The sequence below is a fragment of the Eubalaena glacialis genome, chromosome 6 (assembly GCF_028564815.1).
Source record: "Eubalaena glacialis isolate mEubGla1 chromosome 6, mEubGla1.1.hap2.+ XY, whole genome shotgun sequence".
NCBI classification, from domain to species: domain Eukaryota; kingdom Metazoa; phylum Chordata; class Mammalia; order Artiodactyla; family Balaenidae; genus Eubalaena; species Eubalaena glacialis.
In genome coordinates this window covers 79158177-79185842 of record NC_083721.1, presented here as the reverse complement: position 1 = coordinate 79185842, position 27666 = coordinate 79158177, and the positions used below count along the sequence as shown (strand labels likewise).

Sequence of the window (27666 nt, the reverse complement as noted above, 5' to 3'; positions counted from 1 at the left end):
GTATGAAATATTTTTCTTAATTATATCAATGTTTCTGGACAATTTTAACCAGAATTCCCATAGGTTTTCCCTTTAAATCCAGTAATACATCGTTTTTATATTATTTGCTTACACCAGTAGTATGCCATGAATGAGACCAAGAAAAGGGTACAAAATATGAGGGGAAAGACATAAAATCAGAAAAAAGTTGTGGAAGTAGCTTACATAATGCAAAATCCTTGAAGTTTATCACATACATGTCTCAACTATTTTGATTTTGTATAGAGGAAAGAGATATCTCATAATCTATTTATAATTCAATTATCTCCTCAATCAGAAAACCTCTTTTTTCTACCATGGCATATGCTGTTCGGCTTAAAAACCAAAGATTCTGGCTATACGGTTTATAAGTGTTCAGTAGGCTGGTTTTCCAAAGGCATTAGTTTGCTTAGGAAGATGGTGGTTGAGTTTAACTTTTGATTTTTGATCTACGAAGGTGTGTTTAGAATCTCATCCAAAGTATGAATATATAACACATGTGTGTCTGTGTGAATGTGTATATATCAATTTTCAAGTATAGGTTTACTTACCATCAGAATTTTATATATATATATATATGTACACATATATATATATACACACGCATATCATAATTTGGATAATGAAGGGTATGGAAGCCAATGCTCACCTAAACATACAGAGCACCAGGGTACTTGAAAGCCATTCTGTAGAGTCATTTGACTTGTCATAGTCGTGGGTGATTTAAGAATAGGTGTTTTTATGTTTCCATCATTACTTTTATGTTTCCATGATTACTTGACAAAGAATCAGAAGACCTAGGTTCTGGTTCTAAGTCTAACAAAAACTAACTATATGATCCTTAATATATATTCTTTAAATTACCCATCTGTAAAAAGGAAAAGAAGATTTTTATTGATGATTCCATTTCTAACATTTTATAATGTATACATTTACTGGATCTCTCTCCACCTCATGAATTCTCAAGCTCAGAAATATTTGAAATCCAGCAGTCTTTGGAAAGTGGCAAAATTGAGACTAAAAATGCTAGATAAATTTGCAAGAATAGGCTGGCTTACAGTCACAGTCTTGGCATCCATCTCAGTGAATATGAATTCTCCTCCTTCAAAGTCATCATTCATATATAGGAGAGCACTGTAAAAAGAAAGGGAAGCAATACTCTTACATGCCTACACAACATCACCGCAGAATACTGCAGACTGGGCATGAACTGACCAGCCTGATGAGTAAGTTTCCTCTGAACTAAACATTAAAATGATTGACCCTCCTAACCCTCAAGAGTAAGATCAGATGTAGGGTCATAACCCTGAAGTATTTATTTATTCCACTCAGGTTAAAGTTTTATTTATATGTCAAACTTCATCTCACATTTCACCTCCTCCAAATAAAACCTAACTGGGTGTAATCTAGCCCTTTGATCTCACCCACAGAATCTAAAACTCTGTTCTTTCCTTTTATACTAATAACTCGAAAGGATGTATTCTTTCCGTAAGTAGCTGGAGAGATCTAAGGGGTGTATCCAAGTCTTGCAGATAGGGGGCGCTGAATAAACATTTTTGTATAGAGCACAGTGTAGTAATAATTAACACATTATATACATGATGACTACAACTCCTGACTCTTTACACAGTAAAATATCATTCAATAAGAGAAAACTTTTTTGTCCTGAGTTTTCAGTTTCTTACTTACAAAATGCAGACATAGATAAATGATGTGATGAGATCCCTATGCCTGCTGAGATGCACACCCTGTGTTCTCAGACTGAGATGTTAATACATATACCGCAAGGAATATGTTTAAATAAAAGCCAAGTGAGAAAAAAGAACCCATAAACTTTACTTTTTATGTTAAAACAAAAGGGACATTCTGTGGAATATGATGCAACAAATCGTGCAGGGATTTTTAAGATAAAAATATGAGACGCTGAAGTCACTTCTCAGTTGTGGCAGCTGCTTCAGAAGATTATTTGAGCATTTCTGCTTCATCGAGATGAATGTGATGACAAGCAAAACAGATCAGCTTCCTAGTTTCCACGGGGTTTTGATAACTGTTGGGCAAAAGCTTGGTTCTGAATCAGATGCTGGCTGTACCTATAGTCCCGGAATGTGTAAGCAGGGGGCTCCTTCCAGCATTCATTGGCCTCTGGATCCAACAGGCAGTTGTCAGCATGGATGGGATGACTGAGGTCATTTCTTCTATCCTGTTGACCTGCCAGGAAAGGGAACAGGGAAGCATGAGAAATTGAATGCTGTAACCTGCAAGAGCAAAGCTGGCAATCTGTCTTCTCCCATGGCTGCTGCCCCTTGCAAATTTGAGGATCAGAAGGCAGAGCGGGCTAAAGAACACTAGGCAAGCACCGTGAAGAGACTCTGGTCCTGCTTTGATACGAACTTGATGTAAAAAACTGTAGGCAAGTCACACCTGTCTCTTCAGCTATAAAAGTTCTCCGATATAAATATACATGCAGAAATGTCATGCATTTCATGGGCTGTACTTTGTGTGGGGCAGTCAAAGGATGAGGATAAAATGCAAACGTCAAAAAGGAAAGATCTGATGCAGCTGAAGGTTCACAAGTGGAAAAGTCTACTTCTGTGACATTCTCTCTCCCCTCCTCCTCAGGAGGGTAGAGAAGAGACGATGGAGAGAAAAAAATAGTGATGCCAGGGAGTGAGGGGGTCTCTGCCTTTTTAAGCACATTTCTTTCAACAATCCTTTTTATCTTCTATGCTTCTCCTCAGTGCTGGTGGGCATAATGGTGACTGTAATTTCCAGGTTCTTGAACCCTGAAAAGTGAAACCTAGAGCAGAAAAGTATTTTTCTGTGTGATGGTAGCAAGCAGAAGAAATGGATTTGAAAGGGAAAATAGGCAGCGTGGTGGTCTTCTAATACTTTAGGGGACCAGCAAAGTAGAAAAAGAGGGAAGGGAAAAATCAGAGTGAGTAAGCTTCTTTTGTTTTAGAAATGTAGAACTCTTCTGAACCGTTAGTCTGACATGTTCATAGAGCTTTGTTCTGCATTGTTTTCTTTCTCATTTCACTGTGCGTAAAAGGGAACACATTCAGACTCTGGAATCTCACCAGACAGGGCTGTGCGGCAGACCATGTGTGTATAGGAAAAATACAGGGTTGAGTTCAGCATGAAATAGGATTCGACAATCTTTCGAGCCTTCTCGCTGATGTCATAAAACAGACGGGCACTCTTCAGGGAGACTCGGCCTTCATAGCCAAACTGAAGAAAAAGAAGAATATTAGGAACCACTGGGTTGATTGGAAGGATTGAGAAAACCATATGCTAGGTTTTATTAAGCCAATATAGGATGCTCCTCTCGCTGTTGGCTCGTGGGAATACTACTACAGACTTGTGGATTTGGTTTAGGAAAATGAGGGAAAGTTGAAAGCTAATCATCCCTCTCCTCTTCTCTCAGGACACTTTCCTCCCCCTTCTACAAAAACGCCTCTCGCAGTACAGATTGATAACTTTTTTGAGTATGTTTTCACCATTGGACCTTGAGCTTCTTGAGGACAAGGGGGTTGTGTATTATTTGTCAGATGCAAATCTAGGAAATAGAGTTTAATCAATTGATAACCGAATGGAGGAATGAAGGAGTGATTAAAAACAATGAGGGTGCCATTTCATACTTGCTCCCTTCAATGACCTGATAGGTCTATATCTTAAATCCTTCTCTTCCCTGTATCTGCCATTCCCAGAAGATCCTGGGTTGACAATTAGGAATTCAGATCCAAAAGAAGTTAAGTTTTACTTTGAGTGCTTTCAGGACAGTTGCACCTTCAAACTTTTCATTGGGTGTATGGGGTGAAGTTTTTCCTCTGTATCCATCACCAACAAGCATGATTCCCTAGAAGCAAAATACAAGGTGCTTTATTAATGAGGATTATGAATTCATCACATCTCCCTTTCTGCCTTGACTGCCAGAAAGCTGAGAACCAAAGTCAATACTCAGAACCAACTCCATTTTATTCTAGGATTCCGGTATCATTAATTCTTCCAACCAAAAGAGGGATCTTTATTTAACTTTCACCCCGCATTTTCATTATAAAATGGTGCCACCACTTTCTGTAGAAATAGGTAGAACAAAAATAATTAATATATTGATTAATTATTGAAAAAAATAAAGAGATTTTTCCCAGCGACTTTATATGATAGGCAGGGCACGTGCCGGATACAGTTGTCCTAGGAATTAAGCCTCTAGCTCTTCCAGACCCAAGAGCTATGTACAGAGCTGGACAAAACTACAATCACCCCAACCCAAAGGCTATGAATGTGCCTCCACAATCAATGTCCTTCTCCTAAAGAAAGTAACATTTCAGGCCTGGTTTCCTGGCTCCAAGTAAGTCCAGGACCAAAGCTCTTCCACGCTCAGGCCAGACCAGCGCAGTGTGGCTCCCGGGCCTCACACTAGCCACGCTGTGCAGCTCCCGGCACTGTTCTTCCGACAGGACGTTATCCAGGAGGACGCGCTGAGTCCCGTTCAGCTGCTTGGAGTTGTAGACGAACGTGATGTTCTCATAGAGCAAGGGGCCACCTGCAGGGACAAAACACATGGTTGTCCTTGTTACCTCTGTCCCCAAGGCGGGAAGCACAGAACACCCAACAGCTTTCAATGTGCAGTTCAGGAGTCAGTTTCCTCACGAATATTTAGGAACGCAAAGACAAATTACAAATCTGGAAGGCTGAGAAACGAAATATGGATTCAAGAAAAAGGCAGATGTCTGGCTACCAGGTTTCCCCATGATGTCATAATTAATATATTACATTTGTATAGGATTTGGGGATTGATAAACTATTTTTTTTTTCACTTGATTCCAGGGATGATCCTGCAAAACAGACTGGGCATCTCATAGGATTCTTCTCGGTGAAGACTTTCCAGATTTCTCTCAGCAGTGGGCCCCTCCCTTCTCCACAGCCCTGGGTTCCTACCTCTGCCACAACATCTCATGCAAGTACTGGATGACATGACCTCAGGGTAGGTAAAGACTTTTTAAAGAGATAGCAGGACAACCAAACAATTGAAAAAAAAAAAAAAGGAAGAGAGAAAAAAATTATTTGACGACATGTTTGTGTCCTCAGTTCCACCGGTATCCAAAGCAAAACCTTCAGCAAGTAACTCAGGGAATAAATACCCATCAGGACAGTCATAACCAAGTCACCTGACTCCTTCTCAGTCTTCTTTCCATCACCTACTGACTCTGGATGGTCTGACTTTTGGAATATCTCTTTTTCTCTGCTCTCTGGGCAAATTATATCGATATATATATATATATATATATATATCTCCCCCACAGGAGAGTTTCCTGTAGGCACCTGCTCCCTCACTGGACAGAGCTTACAACTTTATAAAATTAGCTCCATATTGGCTCTTCAAAGCATGATGCTTTGGGGCTATGTTTTAGGTGGCGAAATGACAAAATCTAGACCTGACATGGTTCTTTCCTCATAGAGAATAGGACTGAAGGACGAAGCCTCTGATGGTGAGGAAATCTTCCAATGTAGCAAAGTACAAACACCTTGAACCAGAAAACTGAATAGAAAAGCAAAACTTGTTTTTCTCCTCTTTGTAATATTCCTCCTAAGGGACCTGATGCCTGTCAACAAGAGCAGCTTACCATGGAGGGCATGGGGGTGAGGAGGGCTCCTCCCATCCTCCCCAGTTGGGCAATGGTCACCAGCACACTGGCCTAAAACACATCATTGAAGGAGAAAGAGACAACTGAAATTGATGTCTACTCTTTGGCTTTAAAACAGATTAGTCAAACTAGGGAACAGCACTGAATGTTATCAGTCCAGTTGGGATAAAAGAGTTACTACAGCCCATGATTAATGGAATATTAAGATAATGGGACAGTTTCTCAATCTTGAGTAATGTACGGTTATCTGTTAAAGCAAAAGTTCCCTAAGAAGCTTCAGTGCTGACAAATTATTTGTACTGCAGTTTTACTTCCATGTTTGCAATCATAAAACTGTAAGTACAGTATTTATTTTTATAGCTTCATACAACTATCATACCCAAACCAATGTACAAGATTAAATAAAAGCAAGACCATAAAACCAGCTAAATTCAAATTAACAATATTAATAAAATGGTTAACGTTATTTTGTGGAAACTAAAAAGCAATGTTCCACATGAATATTCTAATGAGTGATCTGGCCCTGGTTCTTCTGAGCCAGCATTCCTCAGAGTGTTCTTGGTGTGCAATGACTCATTCTACTACAAGTTTTCTCTGTTGAAACTACTGTGGAATCTTAGTGGACCATGATGAATTTTGGCCTTCATCTGGTCTTAATACATTATTCATAAGTTTGTCCTACTTCAATTCTTATTAGTCTTTGACCACTGAAGTGTTATTAACCGATGCCAATGTGATGGTAACTGCATCCATACCCACTGAGGTATGAAATCTCATGGCAGTCCTTGGCTATAAGTGGTTATTCAGATGACCCACTAGTTGCCCTTCTTAATTTTTTAAATGGCCATCAAAATTTATAAACACAGAATTTCTTGGATTCCAGGAATATATCCACAAGCTCCCAGTTTTAGTATCAATCTTCTGGATGAATAGAAAATACATACATAAATATCTATATCTATATCTATATATCTCCTACAATTCAATGTTTTTCAAACTGTGTTCTACAAAAAAGTTTTTAATGAAAAAAGAGTTTATTGATCAAATATGTTTGGGAAGTACTGGGGTAAACAAAATTTAAGAGGACTTCTTGGAACTTTTAATATGTGAACAGGCATTATGAATATCCTAAATATCAATATAATACGCAGCAGTTCTCACCCTTAAATAAACACAATACCCACCCTTTCTTCCTTCCCTCTTTCCTCCCTCCCTTCCTCCCTCCCTGCTTCCTCCCTCTTTCCCTCATTCCTTCCTTCCCCTCTTCCCCTTCTTTCCTCCGTCCCTCCCTCCCTCCCTCCTTCCTCCCTCCTTCCTTCCTATGGCAGAGAGACTCTAGGTTGGCCCCTTATGGTCACAGCCTCCTGGTACTCATAGGTTTGTGTACTTTGCTTCCCTCAAGTGTGGGTGGGACCTGGAGCTTGCCTCTAACTAATAGAATATGGCAAAGGTGATGGGAAATCACATCTTTGATTGGTTACATAACATTGCAACTCCTATTTTGCTGGTTGACTCAATCTGTTGCTTTCTCAGCTTATAGTCTGATGAAACAAGTGGCTGTATTGGACAGGCTCACATGGCAAGGAATTGAGGGCATCCTCCAGCCAACAGTCAACCAGAAACTGAGAACCACAGTCCAATAGCCTTCAGGAACCGAATTCTGTCATCTGAGCTTGGAAGAAGATAGTTTCCCAGCTTTAGAAGAGACGTCAGCCCTGATCAACACTTGATGGAACCTTGTGACAGACCCTGAAGCAATGGACCCAGCTAAGCTACCCCCATAGTCCTGACCCACAGAAACTGTGAGATAGTAAGTGTATGTTATTGTAAGCTGCTACCTTTGTGCTAAATTTTTTCACAGCATGGAATGGACCTCTTAACAAAAAACACAGTTTGTTTGGGGAAGGCTGCTCTAATCTATATAGTTAAGATCCATAGCCACATTGAGACTGTCCCTCAAATATTCAAAAGTGAATGGCACATTCCATTTCCATTCAGAAACATAGAGAGAGACGTTCCTTCAACAAGAAAGACAAGATACTTGTACGTTCACTGGAAAGAATTTTCTAGTATAAAATTCGAATAGAAATGGAAGACAGATCAAGGGTTTAGTGGACTAGGTTGGTTTGTACTTTGCCATGTTTTTCTCATTTTCTATATTGAGAGTGTATCACTTTAAATACATTTAGTTTACTTTCAAAACATGACTTCAAAAGTTATCTTAGAACATTCAGAAAAACGCCTACCATGCTTAAGCTCTGTATAAGTATTTTCCATTATTATGATGATCATTTTTGAATTGTTAAAATATGCCTGGTATATTGTGTTAAGTTTGAATGAGATATCTTCATAAGCATATGGCATAATGGATTATATTTAAAAGAGAGCTACTGGGATATTGACAATTTCCCCAACCATGGCATAAGCAATATACAAGGATCAGGTGAAGGGACAGAGTGCAACACAGAGTCTAAAATACCTAAATTCTAACAGGTTTGGGCAGAATCTGTACTAGACATCTGCCTTTCATGTAGCTCACACAACGACCACTAAGCACAGAGTTTCATACAGAGGTTTCCCACATATCCATTTAACAAAAAACAGGCAACTACCTACCCACTAACCAAAAGGAAAACAAAAATATAAAAGGAAAAATAAATCCTGCCATTCAAAAATGCAAGTCTACCAGCCTATAAATGACTAGTAGCACAACAGACAGAGAAAAACATTAAAATAAAAATAGAAATGTAGTCCAATAAGTTGTGGTTCCTGGGATCTGATTTGATGGCTTCAGCCAACTCTTAACCACAGCCTAAGGAGATTTAGTTAAACAACTGAATTCTTCTCTCATTCATAAAGTATGTGCCTGGCTCTGACTCTCCATTTGTAATAAAGAGGAATCTTATAGGAAAATGCTCTTTTGTGTTCACTGCCTATGGCTCAGGGCAAGCAGATATATTTTACCATAAATACAACAAGGTCATATAAGTTACGACGGGAGTGTGCTAACAAGATCTTATATGAGCACCGCCCTTTACAGTTTACAAAAGACTTTCATATTCATCCTCTCCAAAGAGTTACTATCCTTCTGTTACAGGTGAGGATAAGGATCAGAGAGAGTGAATCTCTAGTTACCCATCACTCTGGAGAACATCAGACTAAGATAGGCTTCCTGACTCCAAGTTCAAAGTGATTTCTACTATACCCCCGCTGACTCTGGGATTATTATCGAGCAGGGCTTTTGGAAAACTGGTGGTTGAAAGAAGAATGGATAAGTGACAGATGTTTTTAATAAGATGACATGCATATTCCAAGGACTGGAGTCACTCTGGGGTGCAGTAGCCCTGAGTCACTCCCATCTTAATGCTCGGGAGACATCCAGTATGAATACTACTAAATACTGTTAGGTAACCAGAGTAGATGACAATCTCTTTGTGGAAGATGAGAGAAGCTGAAATATATTCTAATCTGGAAGCACGCATCCTTTCTTGCCTCCCTGACATCTGCTTTCAGCCAGACTAAGATGTTGAAAGTGTTTTCTCATTGGGAACTTTGCCTCTGTCTACCACTGTTCTTAATTTAGACCATATTTTGATCTCTAGTGACTGCACAGAAGGCTTTCCAGTAGGTTCCCAGGGAACATCCTATGATTCATTAGCCCATTCAATGGCAGAAATGATAGAATTTGGCAACCCAGTCAATCATGATCTTTCTCCATCCTGTGTAGTTTTCTGTTCTACTCTTCCCATTAGCCTTCTTGGTCAGTTGCTGGACATCAGATCCCCTGGTAGCCAGAAAAAAAAATGCTTTGAAATTTGGCAACTGTCCTGGAGCTTCCCAAACGTTTACAGCAAAGTGCCGGCTTACTGGCATGTACTTCCTGGGTGATTTCTCAGCTTAAAAAGCAACGTGAACTCTGGCTGACCATGAAGCTCTCTGGCACTCATAAAATAGCTTGGGCTTTGTGACTACAAACTGAGGTCCAGGTCAGATTAGATGAGCGTATTATCCTGTTTACTGCCTCAAACTGACTTGGAAGCTGAGGAAGGAAAGGGCTGGGAAATGTGAGAGCTGCAGAGAGCCAGAAGTTTTCAAATCAGCTAGAGGAATGTGCTGACATCTCTCTTGTTGGGGAGAGGGGGACTGTACTTATTCTCAATGCAGGTTTTTGAAAAACCTCTTCTTATCTTGCAATTAGTTAATCAATAGGGGATACATTTCAGATATCTAGACACTTCTATGTTCCATCATCAGGTGAAGAACAGAAAATGGGATTTGGATTCAAAAGCCTGCTTAACCTATTACAAGCTCTGAGGCTTTGGATAGGTCACTAAATCTCTGTGAGCCTCAGTTTTCTTGCTTGTGAAGTGGGGGACACTTGTCTCACAGGAGATGCTGCCAGTATTAAAATGAACTGTGTATAAATTTGCTGGGAAAATTGTAAAACATATAGAAGTAATAATAATTGTTAAGGATTACTACTGTTGTTAGTACTACACTTGCTAATAAGTTGTGATTACAACAATGTTTGGCTCTATTTAAAACCTACGCTTGGCAACACTCCACCTATGGCTCCAGTCATTTTGAGGTTATGTAAACAGGCATCTAATATCCTGCTGTCTCCATCTCTGAGCGTTTTGTGTCCTTTTTTCATCCACTTGAATGGCTCCCTCCACACTTCTGTCAATCTAATCTAAATTCTACTGATTTCTCAAAGCCCTGATCAGATATGTGCCTCAAGGATCTTAGGTTAACTAATATCTCGTGTGACCTGCCTCTTCAAGTTCCCCCGATACACAGCCTATTCCATGCTCCCCTCCAATGTGAGAGAAGTAAGCCAGGTAACCTCTCCAAGCCTCGGGTACTCAACTGAGGACGGCAATGATCATATAGTCCCTGCCTAGCTCACAGGACTCCTGTGAGGGAATTTGGTAGCACTTTTGTTGAAAACCAAAGGTAGTGATATACACACCTGAGACATTCTTGTTTTTGAGACTTGCTTTCAGAATTTTATGAACTGGAGTAGTTGAGTCCTATTCTTTATTTTTCAGTGAAAATGGGTTCTGCCCTGATCCGGGTAAGAACTGGCCAAGTCCCAGCCTCCCCTTCCCCTCCTTCTAAGAGTAAAAGTGCAACAATACTTACCCTCTCTTAGGTCTCGGTCTATCTTGGGTGATGACTTTTTCCGCGTTGATAATCCATGAACTTCTGCCCCCTCCACGTTCACTCCTGAAGGGACCCTGCCCATTCAAAAAAAAAGTTGAAATAGCAATATCCCATTGAATAAAGATGTTCAAAGGCAAAGGATGCCTTACTCAGGTAGTCTATGACTTCATATTGTATATTTTTGTGGTTCACAAGTCCACATCTTTCAAGATCAAATTAGATGCTATTGCCTCCATGAAGCTCTTCTCTATTTTCCCAATGAGTGTGCTCTATTTCACTTCTCTAAATCTTCTTAGCAACCTTTATTACAGTTCATTGTATCCATAATGTAAACCCCTTGAGATTAGACTTTGAGTACCAACAGAGCATGAAACAATGATCACGTGCATGTTTACAGTGCTCAGAGTGTTGTATTATATGTCTTGAATATAGAGCGCATCACTGAAAGATGGTTGAATTGAAATAAATCATGTCCGAGTGTAGTGGTTCTCGACTATTCCAAGATAGAAGACATGAATTTGTGTCAAACTTTGTGAACACACACAATAGCATGATGCCCTTTCAATATATACAAATTGAGCAAATCCAAATATGCATATACATTCTTGGATCTCTTGCAATAATTTGAGGTCACCCAGAGGTTGAGCCCTTGAAGCTCAGTGAAAGACCACAAGATTTTGAATAAGAAGGTCTGGATCTGCCAGTCCTTCATGGTGAGACACTGAGTCCTTTGCCTTGTCAGGGCCTCAGTTTCTGATTTTGATAATAACCTGGACCTCAAGATCTTGTGGGCTAAGAATGCCGCCTGCCATATCAGTAAACGAAGGATGTTGCGGTCATCAAGCCATCAGCCACTACAGCCTCCCCTGATGGTGAGCCCTGAAGGAACTGAGGATGGAAACAGGATACCCACCATCAAGCAGTCAGGCACCGCAGCCTCCCCCCAACGGTGCACCCTGAGGGGACTCAGGATGGGAAAACACAGGACACTGGCCCCAGAGAGCTGAGGTGCATATCAAAGGAATGATTTCAATGAGCCCAGGCTCTTGAATCTTCCCATACATAGAAAAGCATAAACCCTAAATTAACTAGGGATGTCTGGTTTTCTTTAATTAACAGTAATCTTCTGCTATTCTGACTGTCTGCTTTTTGTTACAAAACTCCTATACATCCTGGCTCCTCCCTTAACTCTTGGGAGCAGTCCCTCAGAGCCATCTGAGAGGCTGTCTCCTGGGCTTGAAGTCCTCAGAAAATCCACTGAATAAAACATAACTCTCAATTTTAGAGTGCATTTTTTTCTTCAGTTGACAATCATCTCAAACGTGTAACTCCAAAATTCTATGACTCCTTGAAATGCTCAGAACATGTAAACTGACTTTTGACATCTATCATTTTAAAAATTGAGTTTTCTTCATTTCTGATTGAGTTCATGACACTTAATATTTTAGCTTGCTGTAAAACTTTCCGAGCTTGATGCTTTCAAATAAATGCAGTATGAAAATTTAGCACGAAAAAGATAATTTAATTGTTTTTTCCTATCAAAAAATCAAAAACAGCATCCAACTTTCTCTGATTTAGAGTCACAGAACATTTAGCCATTAGAGATCACCTGATTCAACCCCTTGATGTGAGGAAAAGCATGAGATCCAGAGAGGAAGATAAATTATCTAAGGTGCCTTGGAAATAAGAGGAAGAGCTGGGACCACAATGCAGAACTCCTAATTCCCAGTTCAGAGCTCTTCTAATTATATCCTTTTGCCTATTTCATAGAGCCCAAGTTCTTTATAATAAATATGATTCTAAGTATTTCTTCTCATTACAAATAAACATTCTAAATGGAGAACTTACTGATTCTCATCCTGTCGTCCTCCGTATTGAATCCAATAATTCTGTTTTAAATTAAAAAAAAAAAAACTTAGTAGTTTTGTCACTAAAATTCCATGTACAGAAATAAGATAAAACACTCAAAAGACTTAAAATGTTAGAAAACTTGCATATTATATAAAGCTATAATATAGTATTTATTTTTAAATTTTAATAAAAAGGAAGGCTAAGGTTGGTGCAATTTTGGCTAAGACAAAATGGATTAAAAAAATAGCATGGAATTAGCCTGGGCATCCATCCTTTTGTCCAAGAAAGTGATTTAGAATTTGGTAGCAAGAAGACACTTAGAAGATAATTAAGTATAACTCCTTTCACTTTTATAAATAAAACAAATAAACAAAAAGTCCAGTCTGGTTAATCATCTGTATAGGATCATAAAGTAAGTGATTTTTTTTCCTAGGGTCATTTGGGATAACATAACTTTCAAAAATAGTTAAGACCGGATATAAACATGTTAGAAATGTTACACTAGAAATGTACATTAAAATTATCCTAATTTGAAAAATGTGTCAATAAAAACATAACATATCTAAGAAAGAGACGAAAAATGTGTTACAAATAGGATATATTATAAACAGTGCTTTTTATATTACCTATTAACATGTACAGTATATAAAGAACTTATATAGCAACGAACAGATAAATGAATAAAATACATGTCCAGGTAAATCAAATGAGAGGACAAATAATTAATAATAATTTGTGAAAAGTTGATTTTTGCTGGTAATAATAATTTGTGAGAAGTTGATTTTTGCTGGTAATCAAAGGAATACAAATTAAAACAACAGTGGTGCACCATTTTGTACATAATATATTAGGCATATGAATGAGTTTAAGATGTTATTTCTCATTGCTGAGATGTTCATGGTAATACCATAAACTTTTATGAACTATTAGGAATAATGAAGGTACCAGAAAACTCTCCTAGAAAAAAATTTCAAAAATTTTAAACCTTCTCATATCCTTTGATGGCAGAGTTAACCCACTTCTGGGAATTTATCCTATGAATATAGTTCAGTAGAAAGAAAAATGCTTAATGCATTCATTTGGGCACAAAAAACCAGAAATAAATAAAACAAATGTTCAACAGCAGGAAAAGAATTAACTTATTTATTGTACATCAAATATAGATGTAGCTAAAAATAATTTTGAAAGCTGTAAAGATATAGAAATTGCTTATGCTATCCCAAATAAAATCAATAAATAAAAATAGAAATCTATATATATAGTGGTACTACTTCTACAAAAGGGATGTCTTCATATGAAGAATGTTTAAAAGATAACATGGGGGACTTCCCTGGTGATGCAGTGGTTAAGAATCCACCTGCCAACTAAAGGCTGGTTCTTTGAGAAGATAAACAAAATTGATAAACCACTAGCCAGACTCATCAAGAAAAACAGGGAGAAGTCTCAAATCAACAGAATTAGAAATGAAAAAGGAGAAGTAACAACTGACACTGCAGAAATACAAAGGATCATGAGAGATTACTACAAGCAACTATATACCAATAAAATGGACAACCTGGAAGAAATGGACATATTCTTAGCAAAGTACAATGTTTCGAGACTGAACCAGGAAGAAATAGAAAATATAAACAGACCAATCACAAGCACTGAAATTGAAACTGTGATTAAAAATCTTCCAAAAAACAAAAGCCCAGGACCAGATGGCATCACAGGCAAATTCTATCAAACATTTAGAGAAGAGCTAACACTTACTCTTCCAAAATATAGCAGAGAGAGGAATACTCCTAAACTCATTCTACGAGGCCACCATCACCCTGATACCAAAACCAGACAAAGATGTCACAAAAAAAGAAAACTACAGGCCAGTATCACTGATGAACATAGATGCAAAAATCCTCAACAAAATACTAGCAAACAGAATCCAACAGCACATTAAAAGGATCATACACCATGATCAAGTGGGGTTTATTCCAGAAATGCAAGGATTCTTAAATACATAAATCAATACATAAATCAATGTGATACATAAATCAACCAATGTGATACACCATATTAACAAATTGAAAGATAAAAACCATATGATAATCTCAACTGATGCAGGAAAAGCTTTGACAAAATTCAACACCCATTTATGATAAAAACCCTCCAGAAAGTAGGCATAGAGGGAGCTTACCTCAACATAATAAAGGCCATATATGACAAACTCACAGCCAACATCGTTCTCAATGGTGAAAAACTGAAACCATTTCCTCTAAGATCAGGAACAAGACAAGGTTGCCCACTCTCACCACTATTATTCAACATAGTTTTGGAAGTTTCAGCCACAGCAATCAGAGAAGAAAAAGAAATAAAAGGAATCCAAACCAGAGAAGAAGAGGTAAAACTGTGACTGTTTGCAGATGACATGATACTATACATAGAGAATACTAAAGATGCTACCAGAAAACTACTAGAGCTAAACAATGAATTTCGTAAAGTAGCAGGATACAAAATTAATGCACAGAAATCTCTTGCATTCCTATACACTAATGATGAAAAATCTAAAAGGGAAATTAAGGAAACACCCCAACTTACCATTGCAACAAAAAGAATAAAATACCTAGGAATAAACCTACCTTAGGAGACAAAAGACCTGTATGCAGAAAACTATAAGACACTGATGAAAGAAATTAAAGATGATACCAACAGATGGAGAGATATACCATGTTCTTGGATTGGAAGAATCAACATTGTGAAAATGACTCTACTACCCAAAGCAATCTACAGATTCAATGCAGTCCCTGTCAAACAACCAATGGCATTTTTCACAGAACTAGAACAAAAAATTTCACAATTTGTATGGGAACACAAAAGACCCCGAACAGCCAAAGCAACCTTGAGAAAGAAAAATGAAGCTGGAGGAATCAGGCTCCCTGACTTCAGACTATATATACAACAAAGCTACAGTAATCAAGACAGCATGGTACTGGCACAAAAACAGAAATATAGATGAATGGAACAGGATAGAAAGCCCAGAGATAAACCCACGCACATATGGTCACCTTATCTTTGATAAAGGAGGCAAAAATATACAATGGAGAAAAGACAGCCTCTTCAATAAGTGGTGCTGGGAAAACTGGACAGCTACATGTAAAAGAATGAAATTAGAACACTTCCTAACACCATACACAAAAATAAACTCAAAATGGATTAGAGACCTAAATGTAAGGCCAGACACTATAAAACTCTTAGAGGAAAACATAGGCAGAACACTCTATGATATCAATCACAGCAAGATCCTTTTTGACCCACCTCCTAGAGAAATGGAAATAAAAACAAAAATAAAAATTGAGACCTAATGAAACTTAAAAGCTTTTGCACAGCAAAGGAAACCATAAACAAGACGAAAACACAACCCTCAGAATGGGAGAAAATATTTGCAAATGCAACAACTGACAAATGATTAATCTCCAAAATTTACAAGCAGCTCAAGCAGCTCAATATCATAAAAACAAACAACCCAATCCAAAAATGGGCAGAAGACCTAAATAGAAATTTCTCCAAAGAAGATGTACAGATTGCCAACAAACACATGAAAGGATGCTCAACATCACTAATCATTAGAGAAATACAAATCAAAACTCCAATGAGGTATCACCTAACACCGGTCAGAATGGCCATCATCAAAAAGTCTACAAGCAATAAATGCTGGACAGAGTGTGGAGAAAAGGGAACCCTCTTGCACTGTTGGTGGGAATTAAATTGATAGAGCCACTATGAGGAACAGTATGGAGGTGCCTTAAAAAACTAAAAATAGAACTACCATATGACCCAGCAATCCCATTACTGGGCATATACCCTGAGAAAAAAGAGACATGTACCACAATGTTCATTGCAGCACTATTTACAATAGCCAGGACATGGAAGCAACCTAAGTGTCCTTTGACAGATGAATGGATAAAGAAGATGTGCACCAATATACAGTGGAATATTACTCAGCCATAAAAAGAAACAAAACTGAGTTATTTGTAATGAGGTGGATGGACTTAGAGTCTGTCTGTCATACAAAGTGAAGTAAGTCAGAAAGAGAAAAACAAATACCGTATGCTAACACATATATATGGAATCTAAAAAAAAAAAAAAAATTGGTTCTGAAAAACCTAGGGGCAGGACAGGAATAAAGACACAGATGTAGAGAATGGACTTGAGGACACAGGGAGGGGGAAGGGTAAGCTGGGACGAAGTGAGAGAGTGGCATGGACACATACACACTATCAAATGTAAAACTGATAGCTAGTGGGAAGCAGCCGCATAGCACAAGGAGATCAGCTCGGTGTTTTGTGACCACCTAGGGGGGTGGGTTAGGAAGGGTGGGAGGGAGACGCAAGAGGGAGGAGATATGGGGATATATGTATACGTATAGCTGATTCACTTTGTTATAAAGCAGAAACTAACACACCATTGTAAAGCAATTATACTCCAATAAAGATGTTAAAAAAAAAAAAAAAGAATCCACCTGCCAGTGCAGGGGACATGGGTTCGATCCCTGGGCCAGGAAGATCCCACATGCTGCAGAGCACCTAAGCCCGTGTGCCACAACTACTGAGCCTGCACTCTAGAGCCAATGAGTCACAACTACTGAGCCCACATGCCACAACTACTGAGCCCACGCTCTGCAGCTACTGAAACCCACATGCTCTAGGGCTCGTGTGTCACAACAACTGAGCCTGTGTGCTGTAACTACTGAAGCCTGCGTGCCTAGAGCCCATGTTCCACAACAAGAGAAGCCACCACAATGAGAAGCACGCACACTGCAACGAAGAATAGCCCCTGCTCGCCACAACTAGAGAAAGCCAGAAAGCCTGCACAGAGCAAGGAAGATCCAACGCAGCCTAAAAAAATAAGAAAAAAAAAGACAACATGGACACGTGGAAAAAAGTAGTCAGCATGATAGGTAGTACGATTGTGACTGATTCTGTTCTTTTGAAGTCTTTTTATTGTTTAAAATGTTTAAGAGAAATGTTTAAAAGAAAATACAAAATGTTGTATACAGAAATTAGGAAATAAAACAATCCTGAGGCAAACATATCATATTCAAAACATTTCTTTCCTATCCAAGTATATTTGCTTTTGACTTCAGCTCTCAGTGACATGGAAATCTGTTAAAGTCTTTTACAGTTCATCACATATACAGGGTAAACACCCCCTCCCTCCAGTGTTTGTTTACAAAAGGCAGGGGATTATAATCTTCAACAAAAGGGGCTGGGGAATACAATCATAAATAAGAAGTCCACCGAATAGTTCCTTTAAAGACCTTTTCCTCTCTCCTCTTTGCTCTTACCGGCTCAGTGTATGAAAATCCCAGACCCTCTGCAGCTGATTTTATTAGTTCTGATTCCAGGTTATGATGCTTCACAAACATCGCCAAATCCTACAGAAAAAAAAAAAAAGAAAATGTATATTTAAATAACAGTTAAAAGGTATGATTAATGTTCAAGTGGAAATAATTTTCTTTAGACAGTTACAAATGAGCTCAAAAAATATTCACAGCGGCAAAAAATGTCTCTATCTCTGTAGATTTTCACAAGCTAGCACATAGGCGAAAAACACGCTTTTAGCATTACTAATTAAAGTTGCGAAGAACTGAGTCCTAGAACCTTTACTAAATTGTTAGCTATCTTTAAGAGAAGTGTTATATTTTTACCAACTCTCCCCAGAGCACTGAGCAGAATAATGAGTTTCTTCTCAGAACATGGGTCTCACCTCTCTGGCCTGGATAGATGCTGGGTCAGTGCTGTCGTCCAACAGACTCTCATAGTAATCCACATTGTCTCTGACATCCTCGTCATCCGGATGGAGTAGAAGATAGGCCTTGGCACACTCCAAGGCTTTCACATATTCGCCAACTGAAAAACCCAGGAGTTGCGGCATTAGAGTCAGCCTAGGTTGGTCTACAAAATTTTTAAAAGATACGTCAACATGTCCATGAGAGTCAGCATGAAATGATCAGTAAGAGGGAAGATGCTACCTACTGTATAGCACAGGGAACCCTACTCAATACTCTGTAATAACCAATATGGGGAAAGAATCTGAAAAAGAATGGATACATGTATATGTATAACTGAATCACTTTGCTTTACACCTGAAACTAACACAACATTGTCAATCAACTGTACTACAATATAAAATAAAAATTAAAAGAAAAGAGGGACGATGCCGTGAGGCTGAGTAGAAGCAGCAGAGATAGTTGCAGATGAAAGGAAGGACAGGATTTCAGGTATTCCAAAGGTACTAACTTCGGTCTGCTATGCTGCTAGGTGTCTTCAGCAAATTATCAAAAGCCTCCACCCGAAGATATTTGCTGGCAACTTACATTATTTAATACAGAGTAGAATTTTTGAAGTTAATTCTGATTTTTGTACTGAATTTGAAAACATGATATCTAAGACCAATTTCAGCAGTCCAAATTCTATTAATTGCTTTTAAACATAAGATGCTCACTCTTTCTTTCTCAATGAGATAAATGGAAATTAAACCTTTATTGAGATATCAATTTTCACATAATGATTTGGGAATATTTAAAATTTGAAAATATATTCTGTTGCTGTGCAATGAAAAGTGTACTCCGTGTGGAGAAAACATGAGCAACATCTGTCAAAATTACAAACAAATAAACCATTTGATGCAGCAAATGTACTTCTAGAAATTTATCCTATAGATATTTACATGCAAATGTAAATGACATACAGGAAATATTATTCATTTGATCATTGATTGTAATAGTAAAATATTACAAACAACACAATGCTCATCAGTAAGGAGACACATTAAATAAATTATAGTATGGTGATATCTAGATACAAAGAAAAATTAATGAGGAAGATCTTTATGTACTGAAACAACTAGATCGAACCATATAAAACTGCCAAAATTTGACCATTTTTGACCAAGCAAAAGGGAATTTCATAGGTTCAACATACTAAAAAAAATCTGATATGTACCGTTAAGTGAAGAAAACAATGTGAGGAAGAGTGTAAATAATGTGCTATCCTCTATGTGTAAGAGGATAAAATAATTCAGAGACATTGTGTGTGTGTGTGTGTGTGTGTTGTTTCCGTATAAAATTTTGGAAGGGTAAATAAGAAACTGTGGATTTTAGGGCATGAAATTGGGTTGTGGGGAAAAGAAAGAGAGAGAGGTTTTTAAATATTTAGTCTTTAAACCTGTGAGTATATTATCTTTTCAAATTAAGTTGAAAAATTAAATTTAAAAATCACATAAAGTATCAGTCTAGTATAACTTTCAGGGCTTTGTCACAACATTTGCCCACTTGTGATTTCACCTTCTGCTCTTGTTCTGAGCTGTAGTGATGTGAGGTGAGAGAGAAAATGCATACACCCCCATAGCTTGATTACAACTGAGGAAGGCAGAGGACTAACCCACAAAAATTCGGTGTCTGTTGTGATGAGCCACACCCCTTCCCCCCAAAGGTTTTCACAGATAATCCACGCTTTACCTCGATAGTAGGCAAACTGTAGGTAGTCATAATGTAGGGGAAGAAAGTTCTCGATTGGTGAGAGGCGGCCAGGGCGGGTGGCAAGTTCCCTCACGCACTCATGCTGACAAACCAGCACCTGCACATAGTGATCTGAAAAACAAGAGCCAAGAAGTGGTTTCCTCTCATCTGCTCAATGTCCAGACTTCAAAGTGAGAACCATGGTTACACAGGGCATCTCACCTCACCATACACTCTTAGAGAGATATCATTATTATCCTCACTCATGACCAGAAATCCTTTTCACAAAGAAAGTAAGTGACTCGCCAAGGCTTCCTTACCAGTGATCACTAGATTAATTACTCGTAGATTCCAAATGTATAGCACTCTTTCCTTCCGTGTATTCTTTTTCTACATCTCCTGAAAGTGACATAGGCCATCTCATCCCACCCATGCCCAGCTGAGTAGATTACTTTCTTATTTAACAACTTGGGGGTCTCATTTTGGTCTTTAGATGGCCTGAAGTGTCCTGGAGTCAAGATGGGAAGTTCAGATCCCAGTTATGTTAAGGACCGGTTGAGAGAAAGGAACTGCCATGTACGTGGGGAGTTCACGCAGAGAAGTGAAGCCACAATGCTCTTTTTCCTTGCTAATATTTTCAAACCACTTTTACTAAAGGGGAAATAAAAACAACATTCCTTTACATCTATTGATCAGGAACCTATTCTACCCAGTTACAAATTAGTCTATCACCTGGACATTATAAATCCTAATACTGTAGGGATTGGTAAAATAGGAGAAGGATGAAAGCTAAAGAATTTGAAGAAGCATTTTGCCTCTTTTTCTTTGTTCCCCTTTCTTTGTTCCCATTCTTCTCACTTGCAAACAGGCGAGGATCCTGAAGTGCAGGGGTTTTCATGCTCCTTTTAGCTCTGGGTTCTATCTCATACAAGCATGAGCCGAGGAAACACAAGTGGCTAATGTCCCAGAAAGAAAACCCTTCTTACATTTTGCCCCGACTCTTGATTTTTACAATGAAGACAGAGGCAGTCTTTTCCATTAAGAGAATAGTCCATTCATGCTTGTGCAGAGCAAATTCTCTTGAGAATAATGATAAAACCACCCGACTTCATGACTGTACAGTCTAATCCACAACTGCCTCCTTTCAAAAGGCTTTCTATTAGGCAGAGTTTGGCTTGTATCTAGATGACCTTGAAGAGGGACCCCCAAAACACAACAGAAAGGAAATATCTGTTTCCTGGTGTGTAGGGAAATGTGCTAGTTCTCTTAAAACCTGGCTAACTCAATCTAATGTAGTACAGCTAATAGGATCACTATCATCCATTGGTTCTTAATTCCAGTTGGAAGACATGAGAAGAATGGGTTATGTTTATTTGATTAGCATGTTAGAAATAAATAGCTGGCTATTTTATTTCTTAAGAAAACAACAAACAACTCTCAAGCATTTCTCCTAGTTTCGCTGGTCATTTGCTTTCCTCTTTACCTTTTAATATGCACTCCTAATTCCAAACGACAAGCACAAGGAAAAGGTGGGAAACACACCCAACAGGAATCCACAATCGGAATGAAAGTATTTTTCAAAGTAAGATATTAATGGCAGCAAAATAAGAGTGACAAAATGATATCCTTTAGGGCTTCAGTGAGCATGGCTGGTAATAAATAACTGCATTCAGAAGCCATTTGTAGTTTTCTCCAATTGGTAATGTTCTTCCAACTCTAAAAGTCAAAAATTCTGGCTTTCTAAATACATTCTGTATTTTAAAAGCCAGTTTTACTCCTAATCGAGAATAGTTTTGAACCAGGCAGGAATTTACATAGTTAGAGTAATGATATCCCTTTTTATTAGTTGTATTCCTTGCCTCCTTTCTATATCAAATGTTATTGTGAAATTATTATGTTTTAATGTTTGAGATTCAAGACACTTGCATGGGAATGCTTTTAAAGATTTCCATCTCATAATGAATCGGATATGCTTCAAATTCCTGAGAAGACTTACCATATTCCTGTAACATATAATATTTGATTGAACTTGAGGGACTATGAATTTTTTATCACTTTTCTTTATTGGAAGTGGGGTGATGGTGGTGGTAGCTGTGTTAGTATTAGGAGCCTGAGTTAGGAGACTTCTATTCTTTTCCAGCAACCAACAGGCTGTGGTGACCTCAGAAAATTGAGAAATGTTAATTTGTGGGAATTTGTCAGTCAATTCTCTTAAACCAGATCTAGGACATTTGCCAAAGCTGTTCAGTGGCCATTGGTAGAGGTAGGTGTAGAGATGAATGTGGGAATGAAGGCAGGGCATCTATCCTTAAAAAAACTACAAGACAGTAAACTGTAATAAGGAAAAGCCTGCCCATTCTGAAATAAAAGATTAAGTTAAAGAAATATTCATCAGTTGAAATGTGAAGCACACATAAAACTGACATTCAAATGAGCAGTGTTTACAAAAATGCAAGTAAATGGCTCTAATAGAGGCCCAGCAAAATAAAACCTTAGGGAAAAAAATCCCCAATAATGCTGTATCGATTTTAAGTGAATTGAGTTGAACTTGAGTAATTGAATGTGTAGCAAATAAGTCACTTGACAAATAATATATTTACAATAGCCAAGATATGGAAGCAGCCTAAGTGCCCATCAATAGATGAATGTATAAAGAAGATGTGATATATATGCACACACAGTGGAATAGTACTCAGCCCTCAGCCATAAAAAAAAGAATGAAATCTTGTTACTTGTGACAACATGGATGGACCTAGAAGGTATTATGCTAATAAGTCAGAAAGAGAAAGAAAAATACTATATGGTTTCACTTATATGTGCAATCTAAAAACAAAACAAAACAGAGCAAACGAACAAACATAACGAAACAGAGACAGAGTTATAGATACAGAGAACAAATGGGCCAGAGGGGTAGGTGGTAGGGGAGGAAAAAAATAGGTGAGGGAGCTTAAGACAAACAAACTTCCAGTTGCAAAATAAATAAGTCATGGGTATGAAATGTACAGTGTGGGGAATATAGTCAATAACTATGTAATATCTTTGTATGGTGACATATTGTAACTAGACTTATTGTGGTGATCAGTTTGAAATGTATAGAAATATACATTTCTAAAATGTAAAAAAAAAAGGCTAAAAGAAGGCACATTGATTTTCAGTTTACTTCTTAGTCTAAATTTTGATAGATATTTCCTAATTATCCTTCTAAAAAACCTCAACACAAACTTGCACAAGGCTCTTAGATAGCCTCATCCACCAGAGGGCAGACAGCAGAAGCAAGAAGAACTACAGTCCTGCAGCCTGTGGAAGAAAAACCACATTCACAGAAAGATAGACAAGATGAAAAGGCAGAGGGCTATGTACCAGATGAAGGAACAAGATAAAACCCCAGAAAAACAACTAAATGAAATGGAGATAGGCAACCTTCCAGAAAAACAATTCAGAATAATGATAGTGAAGATGACCCAGGACCTCGGAAAAACAATGGAGGCAAAGATAGAGTAGATGCAAGAAATGTTTAACAAAGAAAGACCTAGAAGAATTAAAGAACAAACAAACAGAGGTGAACAATACAATAACTGAAATGAAAAATGCACTAGAAGGAATCAAAAGCAGAATAACTGAGGCAGAAGAACGGATAAGTGACCTGGAAGACAGAATAGTGGAATTCACTGAGGTGGAACAGAATAAAGAAAAAAGAATGAAAAGAAATGAAGACAGCCTAAGAGACCTCTGGGACAACATTAAACGCAACAACATTCGCATTATGTGGGTCCCAGAAGCAGAAGGGAGACAGAAAGGACCCGAGAAAATATTTGAAGAGATTATAGTCGAAAACTTCCCTAACATGGGAAAGGAAATAGCCACCCAAGTCCAGGAAGTGCAGAGAGTCCCATACAGGTTAAACCCAAGGAGAAACATGCCGAGACACATAGTAATCAAACTGGAAAAAATTAAAGACAAAGAAAAATTATTGAAAGCAGCAAGGGAAAAATGACAAATAACATACAAGGGAACTCCCATAAGGGTAACAGCTGATTTCTCAGCAGAAACTCTACAAGCCAGAAGGGAGTGACATGACATATTTAAAGTGATGAAAGGGAAGAACCTACAACCAAGATTACTCTACCCAGCAAGGATCTCGTTCATTTTCAATGGAGAAATCAGAAGCTTTACAGACAAGCAAAAGCTAAGAGAATTCAGCACCACCAAAACAGCTCTACAACAAATGCTAAAGGAACTTCTCTAAGTGGGAAACACAAGAGAATAAAAGGACCTACAAAAACAAACCCAAAACAATTAAGAAAATGGTCATAGGAACATACATATCGATAATTACCTTAAACGTGAATGGATTAAATGCTCCAACCAAAAGACACAGGCTCGCTGAATGGATACAAAAACAAGCCCCATATATATGCTGTCTACAAGAGACCCACTTCAGACCTAGGGACACATACAGACTGAAAGTGAGGGGATGGAAAAAGATATTCCATGCAAATGGAAATCAAAAGAAAGCTGGAGTAGCAGTACTCATATCAGATAAAATAGACTTTAAAATAAAGAATGTTACAAGAGACAAGGAAGGACACTACATAATGATCAAAGGATCAATCCAAGAAGAAGATATAACAATTATAAATATATATGCACCCAACGTAGGAGCACCTCAATACATAAGGCAACTGCTAACAGCTATAAAAGAGGAAATTGACAGTAACACAATAATAGTGGGGGACTTTAAAACCTCACTTACACCAATGGACAGATCATCCAGACAGAAAATTAATAAGGAAACACAAGCTTTATATGACAAAATAGACCAGATAGATTTAATTGATATTTATAGGACATTCCATCCAAAAACAGCAGATTCTTCTCAAGTGTGCATGGGACATTTACAGTATAGATCACATCTAGGGTCACAAATCAAGCCTCAGTAAATTTAAGAAAATTGAAATCATATCAAACATCTTTTCTGACCACAATGCTATATATATTAGAAATTAATTACAGGGGAAAAAAACGTAAAAAAACATAAACACTTGGAGGATAAACAATACGTTACTAAATAATCAAGAGATCACTGAAGAAATCAAAGAGGAAATCAAAAAATACCTAGAGACAAATGACAATGAAAACACGATGATCCAAAACCTATGGGACACAGCAAAAGCAGTTCTAAGAGGGAAGTTTATCACAATACAATCCTACCTCAAGAAACAACAAACATCTCAAATAGACAATCTAACCTTACACCTAAAGGAACTAGAGAAAGAAGAACAAACAAAACCCAAAGTTAGTAGAAGGAAAGAAATCATAAAGATCAGACCAGAGATAAATAAAATAGAAACAAAGAAAACAATAGCAAAGATCAATAAAACTAAAAGCTAGTTCTTTGAGAAGATAAACAAAATTGATAAACCACTAGCCAGACTCATCAAGAAAAGGAGGCAGAGAACTCAAATCAATAAAATTAGAAATGAAAAAGGAGAAGTTACAACAGACACCGCAGAAATACAAAGCATCCTAAGAGACTACTACAAGCAACTCTATGCCAATAAAATGGACAACCTGGAAGAAATGGACAAATTCTTAGAAAGGTATAACCTTCCAAGACTGAACCAGGAAGAAATAGAAAATATGAACTGACTAATCACAAGTAATGAAATTGAAACTGTGATCAAAAATCTTGCAACAAACAAAAGTCCAGGACCAGAATTCTCTCAAACATTTAGAGAAGAGCTAACACCCATCCTTCTCAAACTCTTCCAAAAAATTGCAGAGGAAGGAGCACTCCCAATCACATTCTATGAGGCCACCATCACCCTGATACCAAAACCAGGCAAAGATACTACAAAAAAAGAAAATTAGAGACCAATATCACTGATGAATATAGATGCAAAAATCCTCAACAAAATACTATCAAACAGAATCCAACAGCACATTAAAAGGATCATACACCATGATCAAGTGGGATTTATCCCAGGGATGCAAGGATTCTTCAGTATATGCAAATCAATCAATGTGACACACCATATTAACAAATTGAAGAAGAAAAACCATATGATCATCTCAATAGATGCCGAAAAAGCTTTTGACAAAATTCAACACCTATTTATGATAAAAACTCTCCAGAATGTGGACATACAGGGTACCTACCTCAACATAATAAAGGCCATATATGACAAACCCACAGCAAACGTCATTCTCAATGGTGAAAAACTAAAAGCATTTCTTCTAAGATCAGGAACAAGACAAGGATGTCCACTCTCACCACTATTATTCAACATAGTTTTGGAAGTCCTAGCCATGGCAATCAGAGAAGAAAAAGAAGTAAAAGGAATACAAATTGGAAAAGAACAAGTAAAACTGTCACTGCCTGCAGATGACATGATACTATACATAGAGAATCCTAAAGATGTCACCAGAAAACTAATAGAGCTAATCAATGAATTTGGCAACGTTGCAGGATACAAAATTAATGCACAGAAATCTCTTGCATTCCTATACACTAATGATGAAAAATCTGAAAGAGAAATTAAGGAAACACTCCCATTTACCATTGCAACCAAAAGAATAAAATACCTAGGAGTAAACCTACCTAGGGAGACAAAAGACCTGTATGCAGGAAACTATAAGAACCTGATGAAAGAAATTAAAGATGATACAAACAGATGGAGAGATATACCATGTCCTTGGATTGGAGAATCAATATTGTGAAAATGAGTATACTACCCAAAGCAATCTACAGATTCAATGTAATCCCTATCAAATTACCAATGGCATTTTTTACAGAACTAGAACAAAAAATCTTAAAATTTGTATGGAGACACAAAAGACCCCGAATAGCCAAAGCGGTCTTGAGGGAAAAAAACGGAGCTGTAGGAACCAGACTCCCTGACTTCAGACTATAATACAAAGCTACAGTGATCAAGACAATATGGTACTGGCACAAAAACAGAAACATTGATCAATGGAACAGGATAGAAAGCCCAGAGATAAACCCACGCACCCATGGTCAACTAATCTATGACAAAGGAGGCAAGGATATACAATGGAGAAAAGTCAGTCTCTTCAATAAGTGGTGCTGGGAAAACTGGACAGCTACATGTAAAAGAATGAAATTAGAACACTCCCTAACACCATTCACAAAAATAAACTCAAAATGGATTAGAGACCTAAATGTAAGACTGGACACTATAAAACTCTTAGAGGAAAACATAGGAAGAACACTCTTTGACATAAACCACAGCAAGATCTTTTTTGATCCACTTCTTAGAGTAATGGAAATAAAAACAAAAATAAACAAATGGGAACTAATGAGACTTAAAAGCTTTTGCTCAGCAAAGGAAACTACAAACATGATGAAAAGACAACCCTCAGAATGGGAGAAAATATTTGCAAACAAATCAATAGATAAAGGATTAATCTCCAAAATATATAAACAGCTCATGCAGCTCAATATTAAAAAAACACACAACCCAATCCAAA

General features: G+C 37.7%; 1 protein-coding gene across 1 annotated transcript in view; it reads right to left on the bottom strand.

Moving 5' to 3' along the window:
• Positions 1-27666, bottom strand: part of P3H2 (prolyl 3-hydroxylase 2) — a 153336-nt gene that overhangs the window by 8966 nt on the left and 116704 nt on the right. The window contains exons 4-13 of the mRNA XM_061194346.1: positions 20176-20307; positions 18423-18565; positions 18001-18090; positions 12678-12718; positions 10809-10903; positions 4434-4561; positions 3779-3874; positions 3096-3246; positions 2109-2226; positions 1077-1152 (exon numbers count right to left, since the gene is read on the bottom strand). Coding sequence (XP_061050329.1) covers positions 1077-1152; positions 2109-2226; positions 3096-3246; positions 3779-3874; positions 4434-4561; positions 10809-10903; positions 12678-12718; positions 18001-18090; positions 18423-18565; positions 20176-20307 — 1070 coding nt within the window. The remainder of the gene's footprint in view (positions 1-1076; positions 1153-2108; positions 2227-3095; positions 3247-3778; positions 3875-4433; positions 4562-10808; positions 10904-12677; positions 12719-18000; positions 18091-18422; positions 18566-20175; positions 20308-27666) is intronic.